A 25,811-nucleotide genomic window follows, 5' to 3' on the forward strand; every position below is an offset into this window, starting at 1 on the left:
TATGTATTTTTAATGAACAAATGCACATGATAAAGCAGACTGGATCCTGATGCAACTTGAAACAAGTGCCCTAAAGAATGAGTGGTTACCTTGACTCAAAAGGGGAGATTATTTCTGACCTGAGCATTCAGAAAATATTTAAACACCTAATGGCTGCAAACTGGCAACTGATTTTTTTTTTTTTTTCCATTTTATGGCAGTACTGGCTTTTTCACAAACATCTCCTCCCTAGATATTGCTTTCCATTGCAATTATGTGGCATTCAAGTCTGTCACGGCCATGCTCAGCTACATGAACTCCTGTCACCAGACAGGCTGCCTGTCAGGGACTAGTGTCTATTCCCTCTTCCTCCGAAGAGCAGAGCTTTAATTGTCATCTTGGGCATCAGTGCATTCCTAGCAGCAGAACCAGGCAGTGCTTTCCACTTCGAGCTGTAAAGGCTGGAGGCAAGTGAGAGCCCAGAGAGAACAAGATACACCATCTCCACCGTCTCTTCTAAATAATCATGGAGTACAGGTGGAGGGAATCAAAGGATCAAAGGAACAAGAAAAGAGAAAGCACGCCTGAGGTAGGGAAGGAATCAGTGGGGATGGGGACAGGGGAAAAAAATAATTAAAAAAAAAAAAAAAAAAAAAAAAAGGAAAAGCCCTGTGAGAGAGAAGGAACAGATTTCATGTGAAACAGAGTTTCAAAAGATAAAAAGTTGCTGTCTCCCACCACTTAGCCTTTTGAAGATTAGCATTAGTGAGGCACTAATACTCCTTGTGTGCTGCTATCACAGAAGGAAGGTGCATGCGGTAAGTACTGGCATCGAACTTTTGGGGTTAGCCCTCGTCAGGCAGGGCACGGCTGCACCGGGGACGCACCCCACGCCAGCCCTGAGCACTCCCTGCTGTGCTGCTTCAGCATGGCCACAGCGATGCAGCACCCCATGTCCAGGCACCTCTGGTTTAGGGAGTACCAATGAGGCCCAACTGCTCTATGTTCCCCACACCAGGAGATTTGAAACGTTACTCTCTACACGTTTCACGATTTGGAATAGTGCAGCAGATGTCCTGAGGATGAAGCCCCTTGTCTACCCACCACCGTGGGTGCCAGAGGGAGACGGTGCAAGTTCTGCTTTGCTGCCTGGCCCAGGTACGGTGCCCGCAGCCACGGGAGTGGGGAGGGGGATTTCCTAGGATGGGAATAGGCTGGGCTATCACAGATGAGTGATAGCAAAGGCAGGACTTATCTCACCATACTTCAATCACCTAGAATTTAAACATCTAGTCCAGGTCAGTTGCCTGGGCTACCTCTGAGATCAGCAGGGAGAGACAAACACTGTCAGTGCAGGACTCATCTCATCCTTTGACAGGCACTTCTCTATAATAACTGGAAAAAAAAAATGAAAATTCAAAAGGTTACCAGTCTCACTTTGAGGGTATAATCACTAGGGATTAGTCTGATAATACTAAGCTCTTTGCATCAAGCAACTCTCAGAATAGTGAATGCTATTGATTTGGGCTAGATATTAGAAGCCCAAGAGCCCATCATCCTCCTACCACTCTCTCGGAATTGTTGCATTCCTTATACACAAGAAAACCGAAGTGCCATAGCTAATTGATCTTGAATTGTCACTGACTTCCCTAGCTGAATCTACCACAAATGGGACTAAATATGCACATTTTCCTTGGTTAGCTCTGTATTTACATATGCTCTTTTTCTTCCTTCATTTTATTATTTACATTTTTGTTCAACTACCAGTTTTTCTAGGCTTGTGAAATAATCACAGAAGTGAGGAGCAGTCTGATGTTACTTGCCGTAACAATTCCCTTGCTTAAGCAAGATTTTAAAGGTTTCTAAACCTTCTAAGGCTCAGCAACCACAGCTTACAAAATTAGACTGTAATTTCTTGTCTTAGCCTGAATTAAATCAGGGAATGACCAGACCTTAACAGGGGAAGAAAAGAACAGAGAAGCCCCCAGAAAACTAGTGACTTTTCCGTGACATCAAGCTCTACTGGGAAAAGCAAAAGCTTGTTAAATTTTATCAATTACTCTGTAAATGAAAGACTGGAGAAGATGATAATCTCAGCTGCTTTTAAAGGAAATCAATTTCTAGCCTGGAAAAGATGCTATCTGCTATGTATTTATGCTTTGCTATGTATTTCTCAAGTTCTGAAAATTTTAGAGTATAACCTACATTGTGGATGCATCTACATTTTGCTGAATGATCAGAGGTGCCTTAAATTTCATTGTATATGAACTACAATTAGCAACATCGAAAAGTTCGAATCTTTTCTGTAAAGAAGTAGCCCTGACTGAGTAACTTCTACTAGTGAAATACTGATAATATCAGTATGCCAGAGTGCAAAGCTGGGTGTATGTTTTCATGTAACATTGCTCTTCACTGTAACACAACCTCAAGCAATAAGGTCAAAAACTGTTAATCAAATAGTAGATCAATAACATGTATGCAGTGAAGCCTCGTTCCCTGCTTAGATTTCATTTCTCTTACCTGGTCTCTTCTGTAGCTATAAAGAAACCATCATCTGAAGCATCAAGCCAATTTTGCCTCTGTCTCTTGATCACTGGAATGGTGCTTGTCTTAATGGCACTTGCACTGGCTTGCAAGGCCTTACCATTAGTCATATGAACATGGGGAGCAGCATGCTGAAATCATAATAAAAGGGAAAGATGTTTGCCTGAGAAGAATCATAATCCTGTTAACTAATTCTGCTGTAAAGGGCAGCCTACGCACAGCACCCTTCTCAAAAACCAGCTAGTCTTCCTCAGCCAGTACCTGCAGTCAGGTAACACCCTGTGTGCACTGACATGTTTTATCCACAGGTCTTAGAGCTCTTTAGAAGCTAAATTAATTATCGCTAATGCCATTTTATACAAAGAGAAATTGAGGCATGAGTCAACGCCATGAACAAAGCAGTTCCACAACAGAAACCAGTTGATTTTAGCAGAGAATTCCCGTTTTCTGAGCAAAAAGCCAACATTCCAACCAATCCGATATAAGACTTTTTTTTCATTCAAGTATGGCATTAATCTAAGTTTAAAAAAATCCATACTTCTCACTTGATAGGCCCTTACTCTGCCTGTCTTTCTTTTAAAATAAATGCCACCAAGTAAGACAAGTGGTTTGGTCCTGCTGCTAACCTAAATGGAAGCAGGATAACAAAGGTTTGTATCACCTTGCTGGTGTCATGGTTCTTAGGTTTACTCACCAGTCATTATATACTAGAGCTGACTGCAATATGTCTGCATTCATTTTAACACAGATGACATTAAACATAAAATGATACAATAATTTTCCACTAAACCTTGTGCAACAAGAGCAAGTACACAAATCTAACCAGAGAAGCTGTCTTTTGATACATGAAAAGGAGAGAGTGAAAATAATGTTTTCCGTATTGTCTATAGGTAACATTTTGCAAGAATATCCCACGACAAACATATCAGTCTTGGAAATTCAAGCCTTGTTTCCCACAAAATTGATTATCAGCAGGACTAACAAACAACATTATTTGATTAAACAGGTATCATAGAAGACATTATACAAAGATGAAAGTTTGCTTACTTTCTCTCACATGGATTCAACACCATGTTTTCTTAGGAAGAAGTACTACTGTTTTCTTGGCGAAATAATACCAGTATTCCACATTACTGCTGGCATTTTTGTAATACTTCTAAAACGTGCACAAAGCTGCACACTCGTGGGAGTACCCTCTAATCAGGGGACCAGTTCCACAGTCACTGAGTAAGGAAGGGGCTGGTAGCATCCACAGAGACTAGCAGAACAGAATACAAAACTAATCTCTTAAATCACACCATTAAAACATAACAGCCAAAAATAATAAACAAGGTTTGTCATTTCTTCTGCACAATTCTTACACTCGTATTCAATTCATTATATTCACATTATGCCAAAACTTTCAACATGCCCCAATCCACACTATTTGCTACCTCCAGAAGCACAAACTTTATGCATTTGGCAAAATATTCCAGTGTTCATTATTTTAGTGCAAATAACTGAATAATCTCCTGTATGGTTCCTCAAGATCTGATGTAACAACCCCAAACAACAACAAAAAGCAACAAGACATCAATTTTGAGTGAGTCACATATAACTCTTTCTTCAAGACTAATAGGATTTATGGTGAATTTAGCTGTTGCTGCACATGGGGCTGTAAATCTGTCTTTGTATTCCCTCTAAATATTTGCCTATTTTTTTCTGTTTTTTCATTCCATCTCTAAACTGCAGTTTAGTTTCGACATATTTTTTTATATGGGCTTTGGTGGGGAGGAAGAACTAAAGGACATGCTACTAGAAGTAATTCAGCCATTATTTAGAATAAATTCAGGATAAAATACATAGTTTGGATTAAATCAGAAATTCGTAAAGGTATTTCACTGATGATCTCTTAGTGTACTAAGTGGATAGTGCTCAAAAAGCGAGTAAGAATTCAGGCACGGAAAACACTGCCATACTTGAGATCTTACATTAATTATTTTTATCTGGCAATTGCCAGTGGCATGCATTATAAAGGAACATTCAAGGGCCCAAATGGCAATATTTTGCTGTGCTTCCCCAGTCAGAAATGGGTTTAAGTTATCAAATATAATCTTTTATATGTTTTCCAGGCTCCTTTCTAATACACCATTGAATATTTCCTTTACTCAAGGCAACACACACAGGCAAAAAATGTTCAGGACACGTACAAGGTACAAAAAAAATGTATTTCCTAGGGCATAAACTCTGAAGAACAGTTAAGCCTGATGGAAAAAGTATGTGTTTTTTCATAATACTCTTTCACCCAGCAGAGAGAGATGTCATTACTAGTTCTGAACTTCTGTTTTGTCTACTTTTATTAGACCCTAAGTCTTATTCCAGGCAAGAGATAATATTAGAGAAAATGGTGCAACGGTTACAATATAATCTCTTTTCTGTTACATGGCTGGAATTTTTTATTTCCCTTGTCCCCTGGTCCTTTCAAAATATTTCAAGAAATTAATTACATTTCACTTAAGGGCAAGAGAAAATAAGATCATTGTTCTCCAGTCTGCGCTAGCACACTATCTTTAATTTTTAGTTAACCAAAACAATTGAAGTTCTTGAGTAGAAAATCAGTTCATTAGCTCCTCTCACAAAAGTATTTACTGCTGTGTATAAAAATGAGCATTCAGTGCCACTGTCATACTAACATCAACACCAAGAGCAAAATGAGCCTTCACACACGGTACTTCTGAAATGCCTTTTTTTTTTTTATTATTATGATGATTTTAATTTTTCCCCCTCTAGCAGTTACACTAGAAAGGTTATGAAAGCCTCAGGAATACCACCTGTACTACCACAGAAACTCTATTCATTCAAGAACGCTGCATGCAGAAAGCTCCAATGATTTCACCCTAACATTACCACATGCCGTTAGCAGCTGGCATTTTGATTTTGACATGTACATCACCAATAAGCCGTGTTGTGATTTTGCAACAAAACCACCGGTATTACGAGTCCGCACACCAGGGCCAGATCACAGAGCAGCACCTGAGTAGCAGGACTTTACCCAGAGTTTGCTAACTGCATGCTGGGCAAACCCTCCTCTGTGCCCAGTGACTCCTTTCCACCAAGTTTTCCCTCATCTCAGTCCGGGTATGATCACTGAGATCTCTTGCACATCCAGGACAAAATCTTTCCATGCCCAAAAGATGTAACGAGAAAACCTATCTTTGAATGCACTTAAAAAACCTCGCAAGGCTAAGGAAGCTCCGGCTCAGGCAATGTTACATCCAATAAAGAACACAAAATACAAAAAAAGTCAGCAGAGAGTTATCTCTGGGAAGAGTTTCACTTGCTGAACAGAAGGTCTCCATGCTGCAGACAGACACATCCTCAGCGAGCCCTGGGACCAAAAGCAATCTTTTCAAGGTCTTCAACAAGGAGGAGTTTATGCAAGAACCATTTGTTATAATGTCTTCTCAGCTCCACCTGTCCCCTGCTACAACATTTCTCTGGGGGAACCGTTCTTGGGTGCTTCTCTCACAGACCGGTGCACAGCTTCATTTTTGAGAGCTGCTTGCGAGTGCTGCTCATCAAACTCCCCTGGCAGGGGCACGGATTGCCCAGCTGCATACACAAACATTCCTTTCCCAGTGGGCCACTGAGACACCTCCAGTGTTCAGTGAATGCAATTGTCCCTTTCACGAAGAAAGAAGTGGCATAAGAACTGTGTTTCCCTCTGTCAAACTTTCTGGAAGCAGCAGCACAAAGTTACTAATGCAATGAGTTGCTTAACTGTAAATCCAGGCCTCTCAACACAAGGTGCACTAGCAAAAGGCTTTGCTGCGCCTGGAGTTACCCGTGTAGCATCACTCTACACATGACAGGTGCTGTAGTGGCAGCCACCGGCCCAGCAAAGTTTGGATACTATTTCAAAGACACCTACAAAGATACTCCACGCACACCTTATATTAAAGGGGCAACTTAATACAGCATTTTTATTATGGAGGGTAAATCTCCTATCCTCACTAGCTCCAGAGGAACTTCAAGCACAAGGGTATTAAGATGCACGTCAGAAAGCCAACTTGTACCAATTCAAAACCCAGACTCAGATCCCAAATCACACTCGAGGTTTCTGTCTATAAGTTTCTCAGCATTTACTGGCATATAAGTGGCCAGCCATTTCTTCATTAAAAGCCACTGAAGATTCTGAAGACATCCAGCTTTAAAATAAATACATAACATCAACAGGCACTATAATGTCAAAAGTAATGGTGAATGTTTATGCTGTGGCTGAAAGAACATTTAATTGGATTGTCATAAAATTCTAAATGAACTTGAATTTATGATTGCTAACGTTTTGCCCCATCCTTTCAAAGAACAAAAAATTGGCTTAAATTAGCATTTTAATTTTTTTTGTCACATCTTTAAACAAAAAATCAAGTCAAATCAAGCACAGCAAAAGCAGCTCACTACACTGAGAGAAAGAAAATTACTAGATGAAATCAGACATGCTGAGATGACTGTAATAATCCATATTAACTGGCTCAATATATTTTCTATTGATCTAACCATTCAGGATACAGTGTAAAACAAGTGTAGAATTATGTCAAGCTTAAATTGGGTATCGACCCTGTTTTGCCATGCCTGAAGTGGTTTTCTTTGCAAAGGCATTAGCGTTATACTTCTAATATGCATCAAGGTTTGGGGCTGGTTTAGTTTACTTACCCATAGAGATTTCAGATGAATGCAAAAATTAAAAAACACAGTCTTCACACAGCTTGGAGTCGCAAACGTTAATTCTAGCATGCAGGCATGCATTCATTTTAGGTATGGAATTTAATTTAAGAAACATGAAGGCTATTAAAAAAAAGATTTTCAAACTACAGATCACAATCAAGGAATCAACCAAATAGTCAACACAAATATTACTTTAGAATCTCCTGATTGGCTATCAAGCCTTTCACAAAACACCTAGAATAGATGTAATGCTGAAAATCCAAGTCAGTAATTTTTCTGTGAAAGGGAAAACCAAAAGAACACCCAGCTCCTCACTCCCAATACTTTCCCAAAGCATCTGGGCTAAAACACTACAGTGTTCGTAGCCTCTGTATTTCATGGAAGTTACAAAAAAGCTATGTAACTTCTGAATAAACCATGTCTCTAATAGCAGCACTTTGATGTATTTATTTATATAAATCAGTAAATTAGTAATGAAACACTAACTTAGGCATCTATCCACAGAATAAAAGGGAATTAATTTTCTAGTTAAAACACAGAAGGCCCCCTCCTTCTCCCTCCCCTTATGCAGACCCTTAAATTTTTTTCTGGCCTTTTATTTTTACAAAAAGAATCTGAAATGAAAACTAGGGAGGCATCACTGTATTTCAATACAGAAGAAGATTTCTTGTAATGCTCTTTAGAGAAACTGCATTTCTTTTTCCTTAGCAAAGTACGTCTATTCCTTGCTCATTGGCTTCAATTTTAACATAAATCTGAATCTTCAGAGAACAGATCAGATTTAATGCCTTACTTATGTTATTTCACCACCTATAAATACAACTTAAAAGGAGTTCAAATACTTCAGCTTGGTAAGACAGAAGCCTTTTTAGTTCAAAGCATCCGAGGCAGTATACAGATTTGCTGTTATTCCTCTCACATTCTCATTGACTGAAGATCATGCTTTAACTTTTTATCTGTTACAATATAATAACATAATAACAAATAACCATAATCAGTCAGAAAAAGGGGACTTTATTTCAGGGTAATTATTTATTGCAGTAGTGATTCAAAAATGGATCTCAACACCATTACTTTACTATGTCTGTATCGAACAGATAATCTCATATTGTTTCTAATGCAAGGAGCAGCACATTTTCTGGCTTTACTGACATATTCTACCTACTCATTGGAGAGTAAGAAATTTTCCATTACGCATTACTCATTCCGTTACACAGTTATGCTTTAATTGCAGAGAAGAGTGGACATATTGTTATAACCTTTTCACACTAAACAATATTTATTTTTACTTGTACTTTTATTTAATTAAGTGCAATAGGCAATTCCTACACACTGACTGCAGACCATTAGCTTGTGTTGTCAGCAGAGAGGTCGGGAGAGGTTCACAACACAGGAACCTCAAAAACTCAAGTTATTTTGGAACTTTTCTCTTTAAAGATTGGCCATGTTTTGGTGCAAGGAGAAATTTATATAGGCAAAATCCCTGTTTCTTTGGGTCAGTTTTTAGAGCAGTTTTGATGCATTAATGGAAAAGAGAGACTGACAAAATGTGATACCTTCAGAGTAAAACTGATAGGAAAAAAAAAAGGGAAACAAAGAGTGACTTTTTTACCAGCTTCAGCATTAACCTCTACCTCTTTTTGAAATCAATGCAGAATTGGAAAAATATTGAAAAAATTTTCAATCCCTTCCAGAATTTTATAGCAGAGGAATACACCCGAATAACTGAGCATCTTATTTTGAAATGGGTCTATCTAAACAAACAACTATATCACATCCAGTAGAAAACAGAAATGTCTTTTTCCAGACATATCTCTACTATTTTGAAATTTTGTGATCTCTAGTCCTTACCTATTTATTATCCAGCTGCACTGGATTATTAATGACTATTTATGATAAAGGCAACGAACTGTATTTATCCTTTGTCCCCTGATGACTCAAGTATCTGTGTGGGAATGTATACATCCCACAAATGCTATACACTCAGAAGAGGTAATAAACTTGAAGTGACATCCTGAAAACTGTAGGAATGAAAACAGGCAAGCTCACATCAAGTTTTGTTGCATTTTATTCTAAAATTTCAAAACTTGCCTCAAAAATTGGTCTTTTTCCAGAAGTGGATAACCCTCTCCCCAGATTTCTACAGGACAGGCATGAAACATTCCCAGTCAGAGATAAGTTTTCTTTAGGTGAATTTTTGTTCAGTCCTTCTCTGACTTATGAGGAGTTTGAAACAGAAAGAGACTGATAAAATTTCTCACCTATAAAAACCCAAGATAGACACGAAGTCCGCAACATTTTTATACATAAAACTTTTAAATCTCACTTCTGAAGACGTATCTACCCATTTAAAAATTTCTCTATTTCTGGAACCCAAACAAATCAGACTCAAGGTAAAGTCAGAAAGCAGACTCAGAGGAAGCGATGCAAGAAATCACTCAGCTATTGTTTTGAATTTTAAACATGCTCTAACATGTGATATATATAGAATACAAGAGATTTTATCATCATTAATTTGACAATCAAAAACCACTTAAACATGTAACACAAAGAATCGTAACTGGATTTTTCACCTATTCAAACTGACAGCACTGGTACCTCCCATTTTTTGCCAAGATTTCCCATGAAATGCTGTAGCAGGCTAACTCATTTTATCTGTACAGTGTTACTGGACTTTATAAAACAACATGCCAGTGGCTTAGGATACTACCATATCCACTTTGTTTTCAAAAGGAAAAGTCATATCTATAGATAGATTGATACCTGTAATCTTCTCCATACTTACCATTATTGTTCTTGTTGTATGGCTGGACGATTCTGGAAAACAAAAGTAATACAGCATGTTAGAGTACTGTCTTAACCCAGAAAAGCCCTGTTCTCTGATCTCATCCCGACGGCTAAGATGCTACTGTTCAGCTACAACAATGAACATATCAGAAATGCAGATTGGAAAGATTTCTCATGAAACGAGCTTGAGAATCATCACTGGTCCTGAAAATACATGGCACACTATAGTGTGCTGTTAACTGCACTCATTCTCTTTGCCTAATTAACCTCTTCTGCAAGCAACTACAAAAATGGAACTAATTCATAACTCATGTTTCAAAAAGTGGGTTTTTTTCAGTGTGCTTTTAACATATGACATCGTTGAACATAGAGGATTAGCTCTGCAGAAAAAATTGCAAACTGTGTCAGCATAGTTCCATTACTAATTCCATCTGAAAAAGCTTATAAAACCAGACAATCACTTTTCTGTGAATTTTGAGATGGATTCTCAGTTTGAAATTGATAAGGTATACTGCATAGTGTAACATCCAGAAATTTTAATTATTCTTTCCTATATGATAAATCAGGAGTCAGTCAACTGAACTCACAGTTATATTTATATAAAAATGATGAGGAATCACTATTAGGCCAATAGCTAACATAGACTTCACTTTGTTCTTCAAATTAAATTGCTTTTTTCTTCCCCTAAGGAAAGAGATCTCGCCCTCTTTGGCTTTAAAATGCTACAGTTGTCACATTGCAGCCACATTTTTTTTCGAAAAAGTATAACTTCAGCAACTAAACATCCTCCTAATTAGTTAAAAAAAACTGAAGGAAAATTCACTGCTGATCTATAAGATGCAAGATGATGCTACCAGCGATCTCACAGACTTGCTCAAAAATTTGGGTAAGATATCACATTGGTGATAAGAGCACAGATTCCTTTTGGAAGAGACATTTAACAACACTACATGGCATTCTGGGTAAAATGTATGCAATTCTGCACGAACTGACTCAGCAGAATCTCAATTCTGCAAGTGAGATAGTCGTACAATTACAGTGGCTTAATTATTCTTGCCCTGGTTCCAAATTGCAGTTCTTATGGGGGTCCCAACTGGCACCACTTACACAAAGAATTCTCCAGGGGTTTAGTTATTGTTAAAAATAGTATTAAAGAGATTAAAAGGACACGAGAAAGAACAGCTGCACATCTCTTTCTGAAAAAACGATAATTACATGCTCAAATGGGTGTTTCTCTTTTACTTTGAACAGTCACCTCCACCAGTCTGAACACATAGTTCAGTCACTGATACAAACACAAACCATTTTAAACATCTTAAACTGTTTAGAAACTTTAATCCAGTATTCAGCAGCAATCCCTGTATCTAGTTTACATTTGTACAAGTCTTCATTCTTAATCGACTCAAATTTAAAAAATAATGTATCTCTCTCAATACAGCTGTCAATAACTTCCCATTGATAAAGGTTCTGTGATGTGAAAACCCACCTAAAGCTACTGATATTTCAGTTGTGACCTCCCCTCCCAGCCCCTTTTTCCTCTCTTATTTTTTTTGCACAAGAATTATCATGCATAAAAATACATTTAGGCCATCAGTCCTCCAGGCAAGTTTTAAACTGGTAGTATAAAAATTAAATGCTGTGACAGTCTACTGTTTCCTGATAACTGAATATATTTGGCACTGTTATAAAGTAAGAGAAGATAACAGTAGAGTGAAGAACTCTAAACCCTGTTCAATTCTTATCTTCACAGTAAGGCTATTTTTGTTATTACAAGTGTATTTATTTTTTTGACATCCCAGTGAAATAACATCTCAGGATCTGAATGTTCCTGAGAAAACACAGAGGCTGCATTCACGGAGGTATAACCACCTGAATAACTCCTGACACAAGGACTCACACCGTTCATAAGCCCAACTACCCAGAAAGAAAACAAGCCAAACTATCCTCAGTCCCGAGGAATCCTCAATTTAAGCAGAATTATCAGATTAAACAAAAAGGATGAGGCTTCCTCTCTCTTGAAATATAGAGAAGATGCATTACACAGCACTTCCAGTCACCTCCAAAAAGATCCAAGTGAAAACCAAAAATCCATACTTTTTCTACTCACACATTACCATAACAAAAGCTTCGCTCTTACCCAGAGGTGCTATGCTTTTGGCGTAGTTTTACATGCCAAATCTACAAAAACTATGCTTAGCCACAGTTGTCCCCAAATACTCAGTCACCCTCTCAGTTCCACAGACAACAGAGAAAGAATATCTCCCTAAAGGGAACTGAGGAACAGCTGAATGTACCTGGAGGCTGTTAAGCAGCGTATTTTTGAAGAATACTTCACAGACATCCTTAATGCAATGCACTCTGTTAACTCCAGGATATTGATAATCTATTAATAAAACCGAGCAAAGAAGTGAAGAAAGATCTGTTATATTTGTAGAGTAATATCCCTGTGCTATATCATACAATAAAAAAAATCTGGTTTTTGCACATCATTTTCTTAGCTTTTACTGCTGTAGACACTGAATTATTATCAAAGTTGCCAAACACCTTTTAGAAAGACTCAAGCATAAATAGAGCGCTGGGAAAAGAACTGTTTAATAAGTAGACAGTCAAAAAAATTCTAGCAGACAACACTAATTAAGGTGCCATTGCTACATAGTTTAAACTCTTACATACTCTGATACCCAAATATTCAGATTTCAGGACTGAGACGACAGCGGTTTCTTTCAGAAAATAATTACACCCTGATTTGGCAGGACTCTGACCAATGTTTATGCATGAACATGCACCAGCAAATTCTGTGGAAAACTTTGCTTTCAATTAGGGCAACTAAGGAAGAAAGCCTTTGCTTCCAATTAAAAAGGCACTCATGCAGCACTCAGAGGCACGTTTTACAAAAGGTCTGCACGCCAATGCAACCTCCAGTGCAGCTCGAGCACAACAGAGCTTCTTTAAAAAACACAAATGCCTTGGTGTTCAACACAACAGAAACCAACGCATGGATTTTCAGTTTTATCTGCCAGGTTTTAGAATGCCTAAGGGAATTTAAATAATTGGGATCAAACAACACTGAAACTGCCATCAGTGGACAGGGTTTATAAATGAATTCTTACAGCAAATGATTTTGTGCAAGGCAATAATCTGCACTTGTACTTCTTCAGTAGAAAGGAAACTCCAGGATACAGAATGGTTCTCCCCTGATGGCCGATGAAGTGAATTACTCCACTTTAAGCAGAAATGTCAGACAAAATCACTAGCAGGGCGTTTTGGTAATGTGATGCAAGTAAATCACAGAGCAACTTCAGTACCGAGAAGATGTTTAGAAGCTTATTATTGTGGAGAATTTGGCAGAAATAAAGGCAGAAACTCCCTAAGATGCTCATATGCTCTTTCCACAACATATCTGAACTCAAACAGAAATAAGTTGCGAAGAGAAATTCCCTCACATCAGAAGTTGCTTTACCAAACTTAATGACCAATCAAGTGTTTCTCCCTTTTTACAGGCACCAGGAGACTATAAAAGTTTCCACTGTAAAACCATTTAAGACTAAATCAGAACAAGTCCACTGCTAAAGGATGGTGCCAGCCGCAGAATTATTACAAGTTTACACATTGTTCCCTAGCAACATGTTATTTTTTTTTTCCTTAACAGTTCTTCAAGCCAGGATAGAAATCACATCCTTAATAACGCTCCGGTCCTTTTCCAGCTGTTCACTTATGTTTATATACGGTATCCTTTAGTTCTGCTGATAGGAAACTTAGTTCTCTGATCTTCATCTTTCCCTTTTATATTAATGGGGTCACCAGCAATACCAGTGGGTGAAAGGTGCCCTTTGTCTAAACCTTCCAGAATAAATATGCTTGAAGATAATGTCATTTAAGCATATGAAAAAGTCAGACAGGCAACAGCAGCAGTGTTTAATCCTAGTAACACTCCGAGATTATTACAGTGCATAAGACTACAGGAAAGAACTTTTTCACCCAGACTAGACCACCTTATGAAATAAGCTGAGAAAGTGAGACAGTTTCATTATTTCTTCTCCACTTGGGTTATGAACATTTTAAGTAACCAAACGTAATTGTTTTTTTCCTACCAGTTTGCAGCAATGGAACAAGTACCATTAAGTGTTACTTCAAAAGTATTATTGTTACAACAACAAAAAAATAATCTTATAATCACACAAAAAATGAGCTCGACTTAATTTGAGGAAGACCTTTAGTTTACCGAGACAGAAATTTGTAACACTGGAGAAACAATATACAGACAAGAAAAGCAAAATCCACAAAAACATTCAAAATTATCACAAAGCATTATCCCCAGGTGCAGGGTCTTTGCAGTTAACTGCCTAAGCATTTTCTGAATGTGTCTTTCCTACTGCATTATGTACTAAAATTATTAAGAACTATTGCTCTGCAATCACAGCTTACAAAAAATAATCAGCCTACTTGACAGTAATCATACACAGAAGCACTTTAAGTATGAACTGCAGATCTTGAATCCAGAACACGTAATTCATGAGGTAATACGCTGCTAACCCTGTTATCCAGCAGACAGGACTCTCTTTCTGCAACTTTAATTCTTTAAAATAATACTAGGGGAAAGTAGTGATTCCAGGAATTAGGTTCTGGTTATCTGCATTGCGTTTTTAACGTTAACTTAATTACAGTGTTGTTCTTATTGTTTGCTGGTTTATGAGCTGATTTATTCTGCCAATTAGAAAAGCCAGTGTTAATGCAATTTCATGCCTGTACATTACCTGTATATAAAAAAAAAAAAAACACTGATTCAGCAGCAGGAATGGGGTAGTTCAGCATCAAGTGCCTTTTCCTCCACCTCTGATTCCACACAGCTTGCTCCTTCTAACCCCTGCTGTTGCCCGAGTTATCAGAAGCACGTGTTACACCCTGAACGCAGAGATACAGTGCTTATCTTCTCCTAAGCATTCATTCCCTCAGCACAACAAAATGAGCGATGTATGGCACACTCAAAGTGCTGCATCAAAGCATGAATGCAATTCTAGTTTTGTGCTTTTTGTGAAACAAATGCAGGCAAAGAAGCTTCACAAATCCAAAGGCACATTTTTGAAAGAAAGGAAATAAACAAAAAAAAAATATCCCCTATTAAGTTCCTAGTGTAGGTACACCCTTGGAAATAACTCACATTTCACAATATACAGTAAACCTGAGAACAACAGATGAATGGAAATTGTCTTTTGACTTTGGCAAACAAAAGCAATCGCCGTCCATATTTAAAAAACGCACAACACAGTGCTATGCTACGCTAATGCTTAGGAATAGTTCCTCCTCAGAGGAAATTCAAGGAAACACTGGTGTGCAGGAATGCTTCTGCTCCTCCCAAGACCCCCTGCGACCAAATTCAACATAAAGAAGTCACACTGCTTACATTTACCGACTGAACAAATACTCTGCAGTTTGAGCAGTTTTCAGACACAGAATGGAAGACTGTTCCTTTATTTGTAATCAAAGAACCTCAAATGCTTGGGAGATAATTGTAAAGTGAATTCATTGCAGGCAAATGATGACTGAACATTTATCACTGCAAGACAATATATCGTTTTCTCAACTTAAAGAAATTTGGGGGAGGGGGGAAAGATTTCTGTTTTTCAGACAAAAATACTTTCTTCCTAGTCGATTATTTTGCATGTTAAGTCACAATGTCATTTGCATTGCTGGGGCTGGAGGAATGAAGACTATAGTGGGGACGGGGGAGTCATCAACTCATTGTAAAGGAACTGAAGGAAAAACATTGTTTTATAATAAAAACTTCTAAATAGGAAAAAAAAAAAAAGGCTTGAGACATGCAAATATGAAATGTATGAGATGTAGTAGCTTAGTTCTACAAATGACTGACAATGTCAGCAGTAACACCCTGGGGTAATTACAGCCTGTGTCATTTTCCAGGTACATTATTTGGCTCTGGAAGTTGTCACTAGTTCATCATCTCCAGTATTGTCATTTGTACCTCTGCAAAACCAAGTGAATATACTAACCACAAAAATGCAAGCTTTAGAACATTGTAGTTTTCTACCAATTATTTAAAATGATTGCTTCCAACAGGACAGTGAAAATAGAAACTGGCTACTCTTGTATAAGCTGCAAAAATCAAAGGTAAAAAGGTTGTCTGAGGGTCAAAGATGGCTTCAATGACTTTGTGTAGGAAGTCATGACAAGGCTCTTACCATAAAGCATTTCATAAATAAACACTCCAAATAACGTATATTGGGAAATAACCAGGAGTCATAAACACCCTTTTCATAGTCCTTTGCTTCTCCAGTAAATGACAGTTCACACAGCATTGTTTTTTCCAGCGAGATCTGCTTTCCATGCTCACATTTCCATCAGTATGAGCACACACATTTCAGTAAGAGGTCTGTAGCCAAGTATTTCTAAATATTTGTTGGTTACACCAAGGGCCAAAGCTAGAATGCACATGTCCAAAGTAAATTTCAGAGAAAAAAAGTTATTGTGGAACAATATATAACTTTTGTTTCTCACTACTGTGAAGAGTGGGTATACACAATTCAGCATTAATCACACTTTGTGTTCCAGCACAGAAGAAATGGCTGAAGTGAATTTACAGAATGGCTTGTTTATCACATCTCATTTCTTCTCCTTCAGTTGAGAATCACTGGTAGGTAAGGTTTATATCAATTCAGGTAGGTTTACAGTTTATTAATATGTAAAGGAAAATTTAAGATCTTATTTTTTGAAGTAATGGAGTGCCAGATGTTTTTTGGTATGCATTTCATGCTGCTAGCCTGCCACCACAGTACAACGTCTCCATCTCTACCAAAAAATAGTATTGTGATAACGATCAGACACCTTTGAGAAAAATCAACTCTCTGCTATGAAATTCCGTCCTACAGTGAAAACACCTTCTCTGTAATGTACTTTCATACAGGGTTACGTGAAGCTAATTATGATGAAGCACATCTTAGAACTGTTTTCTGTTTCAAGAAAATTTGGGGCAGGAAAGGCTCCGGTCTCCCTGCTTGTCAGTTTGGCTGCTTATATTTTTCATGTGTTTGTCAAAGGAGAGCCTCATCTTCCCCATGGAAAAAGAGGAGTGAAATACAAGCCCTTCTTCCTTGCTTACCTCCTCGATAGCCAATACTATTAGTCATAAGCAGAGACAGAAGGACTGACCAAAATAGCATCTAAAAGAGAAGAGACTTTTTTTTTAGGTCATTCTCCCTTTGCCAATTGCTCATGTCACCTTCTCATCTTGCTGTGCCAGAATGTGCAGGTTCCTGGGAAAACAGACCCCAAAACTGCTGTCTCTTTCTTAGATACAGCTACAAACTTCAGTACATTCAGGAACAGAAATTTGACTGTTGAAAGAATCCTCTTGAAGGCATCAGGACATCTCAGCCTGAAATACAGCATTAAAGGTCTGGGCAGGGGAAGAGAGGAGGAGGATCAGGGCTGTTGATCAGAGTCTCCTCAGCCATGAACAAGTCACAAAAATGGTATCAACGGACACAGACTGACTTGTATAACTCACTACCAAAGTTAGTATCTTGGAAATCCTGTGGATATTCTGATTCTGATGCAGGTAACAGTAAGGAAATGCCTGCCAGCTACCTGAGATTATATGCATGTAAAATACCTCCACCTGACGTTTCTTAATATTACAAGAAAAATTATCATTACTCACCCTGCCAAAACAATAGCCTGATGTGAAACTTGACTACTTGGATGCTCACAGTTAAGCAGCTTGTGGGTGAAAGTAATTGCTCGGAATAATTCCAGACACTAATTTAAAGATCAGATTCAAAACATCCACAAAGCACTTTACAGTCACACCTGAATCTTCCCATCATCAACTCCAGTCATAAAATTGGATACACGTAATGTTCTGCAACACTGTGATTTTCTGAAGATGGAATTTTCCCATTTGCAAGAGACTGCCTTCACTGCTGAGAACCACTTAAATATTTTGCATTGACTTTATTCTCAGCAGCAATAGAAATACTGCATCTCAGAGCAGTTACAAGCACCAGCATGCGTATGACATGAAAACTCCCCAAAGTACTGTGATTTTTTTTTTCCAGAATGGAAAAAAGCTTTCTGGCATTTTTCACATGCGATTTGCTGTTGTTTGAAAATAAAAGGGAAAACACTTTTCTAAGACCATCCAGAAAAACTCTTCCTCCTACAATAAAGGACACAAACAACAAGATCTTCTGCCTATCTAGTCACAATACACAGTGCTTAAGCAGTGCAATTTTACTTATGTCTGTGCCTTATATATGGGTTCACGCATACAACTACATCTCCCACTCACCAGTGACCGACAGCAGATCGGTTAATAGCAAGATCCCAGGGCACAAACCCACCATTTATGAAGAGATGAATGAGCTCCCTCATTCTTGATAAAGATTGAGCAATAGTAGTCAGAAATGACAGACTCCCTCACCTCTACTGGTTGCACCAGACTCTTGCTGGAGGTGCATCCATGGAAAAATTAAAAGGAAACTTGTGCCACATTGGGCAAAATCAAGACTCAAACCAACATAAGACTCCTGTAAGAAATGCTAATAATGTTGTTCTTTATTTACTCTTAAAAGCATTAAACCAAATATGAATGATGTTTCTCATAACCTTCCCCCACTCCTCCACACAGGCAGAAAGAATTACCATTTCCATATTACGCTGCCTTATTTCTGAGCCAATAATTATTAATCTGTTAATAACCAATTCTGTCAAAATACAGCACTCAACTCACCTGGCCAGTAAGACTGACTTCAAATATGCATATCTAAATAGATATTTGCACAAGCCTCAGTGACATTTACTTCAATACTGTAAATTATGTGTACCTCAAGTAAACATATTTATATTGTTTCTTCACAACAAATTTCTAACAATGCTGGAAAAAAGCAAACCTGAACATGCAGACATTTATATGTCAATAACACTAAGATTATGAAAATAACACGAGATAAGACTAAATATAAGCCCACTGTGCTCCTTTTTGTTTGCTAATTTCATTAAAGCATGCATCGAAAGACAGAATATATCATCATCTCCATAGCAGGCTTTCTGGATACTGTTAATTGTTACAATGCAATAAACCCTGCAAAAATCAATAACGTTTTTGGAACCAAAAAAGCTTTTTAGTGTATTTATGGAAACAAAAACTCTGGAGGTTGAAAAAAACCTTTCATTACACAAATAGTGCACCGTGGTCAGTGCAATTACACAGAAACCACCATTTCCCTAGTTTATCTGGTCACTGAGGTTTTGCTGTATACTGAAGAGAAACTGGATAAATTATGGCAAAAAAAAAAAGTGTATTTTGTATTTTACCAATAAGCAGAGAAGGAGTTAAATGGCAAATGTTAATCCTTTTTAAGTTGAAAGCAACCGAGGACCTGTCCTGTTGAGTATTATTATACTGGTTTGTTGCTCTTTCTTTGCATTTTATTTACACTTTGCAGGCTTTTAATTAAAAAGAGTGGCTAGGATAAGAACTGAAATAGCCATTTTTTAAAGACCAAAATAGCCACTTTTACGCAAACAAAATACAGATTTCAGTTATTTAGGATATAGCCTTCCAGTAAGTTACTTTTTCACAGAAAACAAGTAAGCAGAAGTAGTAACCTAAAGCAATGACTTACAGTTCTCAATACTAATTTTTCCAGTTAGATGTTATTCTGTGCAAACTGGCTCAACACAACGGACTGACTGGTAAGAACAAATCTCTTTGGCCAATGACTGGTTTTACACAAGTTTTACTTTGAAGAGAACGTCTGTACTAAGTAGAAGAAAAATTTTAAAGACTTCCAAGCATGCCTCCTTATAGGGACATAACGAGGGACAAAGTTTATCTTGAACTTATTGCTACAGCCTTCTCTACAGCAGAAACGTAACATCATCTTTATTTCCAGGTGAGAGTCATTCATCACTCAAAGCTCATATGGACAGCACTGGCGGCAGGGGGAAGCAGCCTTCATTCACATTCCCATGCAGCAACTACCAGACCATCCCTGCAGAATTTCACACTCAAGGATCACAGTGGAAATTCAGCATTTAAAACTACAGCTACTAATGTCATCGTCTTTTCTTCCAAGTCCAAGTCACGCGGTTGTCACCTTGGTCCACCGATAGCTTGTGTTGCTACGCATGTTGCTTGCCTATTGTGTAACGGTGGGCTGCACACTGAGCAGAGGCCCAAGCAAGCCTCTTCTGTGTATACTAAATAACCACTTTTGTTGAAATATGTAGTGATTTCTATCTAGGTATTATAAAAAGTACTGTAGGCATTTTCACTGGAAGATACAAATAGCATTGGCGATGACAGAAAAACACGATCATTATGGGAAGATGATGGAAAACGGATCAAGTTTTTCTTCCTGTATTTGGAATACTATTTCTAGTAGCTCATCTAAAAGGAAAGTCCCTCTCATTTCTACCTTGACCTATTCTGTGAAGCATGAAGAGTCACCTCTTGTGCATATCATGTTCTGAACAGTCTTGTTTCGGAGCCTAACTTCTTTCAACTTTCTAATCTCAACAACCTTATTCAATTACAGAACAAATAAGCCAATGGCTTACAGAAGTTACATCTCACAGAAAGAGAGCTCAGGAATGGATACATTTGTTTTCAGTGCAAACAAATTCTATCCTGCTGGATTCTTCTCTTATTTGGACAAGAGATTAAACTGTTCACAGTTCCAGGTGATTAAAAAAAAATAAAATCAGTAACATACAGTCACTTTCCCGAATAAAAAATAAAGAATATTTGAGAAAAGTTAGTCTTACCCACAGATTTCTATCTTTTTTTTTTTTGCACAGCCTCATACCTGCTCTCCATTTGCACCATACTGAAATGAAGTGGACATCACCTGTGGTGCTGCTCAGTGTACACAAAAAGCCTCTCCTGCACCTCTGTGACACCCCTTCTGCCTCCTCCTCTGCAAGTGATAGTCGCTTTCTAAGGAGCTCCTACCTTCCACCAGCCCTTGTTGCCAGGGCTACCTCTTGTTTTAACTGACTCTGTGACATTGGTCTTGGAAGGCAAGATGACAGAAGCTATTTTCCCTCTACTATCAATCTCACTGTTCAGAATCCAGACTAAGCCATGTTTAGAATTCACATATTAGCAAAGAGACTGGCTGTAAACAGGTCCAGTATGTATCAAGTAATTTCGTCCAGAATAATTCAAAAGGTCTTGTATATCTCTGCAAAGTATTTCTTCAAATAAAAATGCAATGCAATAAGCAAAAAAACCCCCAGAGGTTCCATCTCTACCTTCATCAAATTTGTTTTATTCTCTTCTTGTCCTTTTATATCAAGATTCGTAAGAAAAATGGTAAAAGGGGTTTTGTAAGAAACGGCATTAATATATCCAAGTTCAGTGAATAAGCACCACCGTTCACCGCATTAAGACTCAATGCTATAAACATGCTACCCACACCTTACACACCTGCTGGTCTGCACCCCCTTATTTAACATCATCTCAGGTCCACAGAAAGTTTTGTAATTCAGAGACTTAAAGAATATTTCTTTATATTCCTTCACATACCATCAAGACCGTTATGATGGCTGTAGTTTCTTTTCCCCAAAATACTTAATGAAGAGTGATTGGAGGGTGCAAGCAGTCGTTTTGCACTTGGACTTTGAAGGCTTGGTGTTGACCTGATTACATTGGGTTTCACTGCGGGGTGAATCTCTGTTTGAGACGAGAGAAAGAGAAAGAGAGACAGAAATTATACATACTTGATCTAAAAAATAGTCTATTCAACATATTTAATTTACATTTCAAGTGGAAGGAAAGAAAGTTTATTCTGCATGAGTGTCTTTACAGGACCTTGAATAACAATTCAAACTCAAGTCTTATTACCTACAGTTCCTCCAAGCAGGAAAAATGTATTTCACTTTAGATTGCCCAAGTTCAATACTATGGTGTAGGTGTGTAAGGATTTCAGAGGTTGAAGGGTAATACAAATCAACCTGAAACAGTTCTGCATTTACATTTTCCTGCCCTTCTGAGGCCTGTATTGGAGCGATACACCTACAGATTTTTTTGCAAGCAAATAAAAGCATTTTACTACAGTGAAATCACCTCAGTACCTCAAGCTACTCATTATTTTCTGTCACAACAACAAGCTTTAGAGGATCTTCCCAAACACGAGACAGCAGATGCAGCCCAGCCACAGCAGGGCTCTGAAGCTATTGACCGTACCGGGTCCCCCAGGTACCGCCAGAGCCCCACAGACACCGCTGGGGAGCTTCAGCCATCCCGGAGCTCCCAATGCGGTTCTCGGAGCATGATTATTTTGGATAAGGAGGAAGCAGGTCAGGTAAGAGGCAGGGAGATGCATCTGGCCAGCACGCTTCAGGGTGGCAGCGGCTGTGTTTGCCAAAAGCTGACACAGCCGTATGGAAATCTCGCAGTCACCTGCCAGATAACAGCGGCAGAAGGAAGCCCCAGCGGAGTCCGCTTGTCCTTCATCAGGAGTTTGCTGAACCAATTAACCTATTCCCACCACACACTCGGGTTCAAAATGCCACCGCTGCGCACATCCTCAGACAGCCCCAGATGTGCGAGGGACACCAGCGTGCCCGGGGGCAGGTCCCCGTCCTGCTGACGCCGGCACCGAGTACCAGCTGCCGGCACCACCAGCCACCTGGCCTGCCCACCCAGCGGAGGGGCCTGGGGGTGGGCGGGCTGGCAGGTGGCATCAGGAGAGTCAGCTGCCCCCCGGGAGCGAGATCGGAAGGCAAAAATGAAGTACTTCCCCATCTGTAGCCCAGGTTTGCACCGCCTGAAGCGCGCTTCTTTCTGCTCTTCTGTTTATAAAGCAGAGAAGCTGGGAATACGCAGTACCTGAAGTAAGGCCAGGCATCCACGGGTGAGGCCCGCCAGCCTCTGCCGCTCTCAGCTATCATGCAGGAGAAACAGAGACCATCGCACCAAGTCAAAGCCCGCTGCAACAGCAGATTCTTCCCCCTTCAGAAATGCCAAGGAAGCACGATGCCACGCGCCCACCCGCCCAGCTCCATGCCCTGGCTCCCATGGAAAGCCCCCCCTGCAGCCGGCAGGCACCCAGCCCACCCGCCCCGGCCAGCGACCGGCAGCGGCTGCAGGCAGCTGGCCCTGCGCCGCGAGATCACGGTGTGCTGGCCACGATAACCTCTCAAAGGCAGACCCATAAAGTTGGGACAGCCAAACAGTTTCATCAGTACCCTACCAGGTAGAAAAGAGCACGATGGCCACAATGACTTGGCCACGCTGTACCGGGAACAGCGTGCCAGGAGGAGACACCACCAACAACCTTCACATTTCAAAAGACTTCACTTTGTTAACTACTGGTTTACTCAGAGCTTCCAATCACACTCTTAAAGCATGAACACCCTCTTCCAAGACACTTCAAGAGGGTCAGATAAGAAAGAGTAAAGCAGGGTAATGCACAGGCAGGTGTTAGGATAGCACAGAGCCAGGGTACAGGGAATTGCTTCAGGGCACTCCTGTAGATTTGGGGGGGGGTGTAAAGGCTAGTTTGATGTCACCAATCTTTGCACCATTTACTTAGACAAGAGCTTTCTACTGCCATTCACTGCAGGACTCACCCATTTTTCATATAAAAGAGTTTAGGAACACCAAGTATCCAGCACATTTCAGGGCATGTCCCATTTGTCATGCTGTAGAGAGCAAGCATCTATTTTGCTTTTTAACTAAAATGGGAACAGAGGCACGCTTAATGTTATGAACTTTACTGACTGCTAAAGCAAAACTTTTGACCGAAACAAGAAGGTTTGTGCTGTCTGCTGAAGACAACTGGAATTTGGATTCTAAAAATGCTCATTTGGCAATCTTTTCCAATTCTCTGAAGGAAACGCTTAAATTTTAGGGTGAACACCACTAAAAGATTATTTCCCACAGAGCTCCAGCAGCAACCACAATAATTCCAGCAGCTGCATTCAACATATGAGAACTCATAAATTCCTTCTGTCTACAGTGTATAGGAGATATAATTTTGTATTTTCAGGGTAAGCAAGATGAAGAAGGAAGCATTTGCTTCCTTTGACTTTTATTCCATTTGGAAGTCACTAATGTTCCATTAGTCTACCACAAAGGCTGTTCCTCCTGCAGTAGAGGGAGGAAGGCAGCAAGACCAAGCTCTTCCTTTAAGTTGTAGAAACAATCTTATTAGCCAGGACCACTTTGCAATGGACTGTGTCCTTCCTGTGAGGTCTTAACACCTTACATTCACCCATCCTCTGTGTTTAGACTTGCTTCAAATATTTGCGTGATTTAGATCAGCACTTTCTAACTAGCTGCTCCATCACACCCGAGAGGGGTAATGAGGCATCGCAGGGTTTCTGCCTGAATTACATTATCCCATTGTATTATTGTGTTCTGGAATAATAGTAATTAGGGGTATTTTAATACCTGCTGCTCTCATCCTTGTTCTATTGCCTACTACTTCACTGAAAATCTCCTATCACCTGCACCTTCTGCTAACTCGGAGAATTATAACATCCAAACAACCCAAATTCTCCCTTCACCCGCACAAGTAACCAGTTGGCCAGAATCAGACTATATGATCATTTCTGAAATAAAACAGGAGTAAGAAACAATAACTGAATGATGTATTTAGTAATCCTTTTCTAAAAACTTTTCCCGTTTCCACTAACGCCACTAGGGTAAACAAAGAAAAGTTGAAGTTTCCTACTGAGTCACTTAAGTAAGCATCCTGGATTCCAGGGGTGCTTAAGCAGCTGCACCTCTCTCATCTCATCCCCTCAACATGCATCCCAGCTGGAAACATTAGCCTGGTTTCCTCATAATTAGGAGGTAATATAGGACATTTAATTAGCCAGGGGCTCACCTTAGGGGGTTTGTTTAGTAAGCACAGCGATGACTGAAGGGATTGCAGGGGATTAGCCCCAGCTCCCTGGAGGACAGGACCTACTTTAATGCTTAACCTGCCTCACCTGTGGAACTGGCAGCCAAGAAACAGAGCTGGGATAAAGGGGAGCGATGACCCAGCACGTGCAGGGCACTGAAATCCTCTCTGCCTCACCAGCAGGGCTGAAAACAGTAGTGCCCTGAGACACACAGTGAACTGCATGCCAATAAATATCTGTGGGAATGGCATGGAAGGAATTTTAAAAAGAAAACAACTGCCTCCTGTATAAGGTATCACAAAATATTTAATACTAAATTTTATGGGGAAAATAATGCAGGCATTACTTACTCACTGGAACATGCAAAAATCCCAAATAAACAAAGAAAAAAATCACAACCAAACTGAATGGAAAAAAAAACACCAAAAAACCCACAAAAACAAACACCAAGGCAAATGGCAAGCAAAAAGCCAGTTTCTAGCCATCCTTATACAGCTAATTCAGATGCATGTATTTAATTATACCGGTTACACTTCGTATCTCTGTAACATATTTGCTTTCAATTGTAGCGAGATGCCTTCAGCTGTTGATACCTTCACTTCCCATGCAACCAAACGCTAAGCAGACTCTACAGAGACCTGTATTTTAGTGCAGTTAATCTTCTACAAAGCCTTCCCCTACCTACACATCATGCTGACACTGTTCAGCTATTTACTCCCATTAAACCTACAGATGTAACGCTCTCAGAGGTACCAAAACAGCCCCTCGCTAACTAACTAACATGGCACTAAACATGTGCAATATCTTCTACGATTACAGACACTGCCATTTCTTCTCTTGACTGCACAGACAGCTCAGGCAGACAAACCACCTCCTGCCCAACTTGCCGCCCTCCTACAAGCACAGCTCCACCAAGTTCA

The 25,811-nt window shown here is 39.3% G+C and overlaps 1 protein-coding gene across 2 annotated transcripts in view; it reads right to left on the bottom strand.

The window, feature by feature from the left end:
- The window catches only part of MTA3 (metastasis associated 1 family member 3), a 136,698-nt gene that overhangs the window by 19,229 nt on the left and 91,658 nt on the right, over positions 1-25,811 (bottom strand). The window contains exons 16-18 of one of the 2 annotated variants that reach the window (XM_040612033.1): positions 21,563-21,709; positions 10,013-10,044; positions 2,500-2,654 (exon numbers count right to left, since the gene is read on the bottom strand). In XM_040612033.1, coding sequence (XP_040467967.1) covers positions 2,500-2,654; positions 10,013-10,044; positions 21,563-21,709 — 334 coding nt within the window. The remainder of the gene's footprint in view (positions 1-2,499; positions 2,655-10,012; positions 10,045-21,562; positions 21,710-25,811) is intronic. The other variant, XM_040612034.1, reaches the window with a different exon arrangement.

Source organism: Falco naumanni, chromosome 12 (assembly GCF_017639655.2).
Source record: "Falco naumanni isolate bFalNau1 chromosome 12, bFalNau1.pat, whole genome shotgun sequence".
NCBI lineage: Eukaryota > Metazoa > Chordata > Aves > Falconiformes > Falconidae > Falco > Falco naumanni.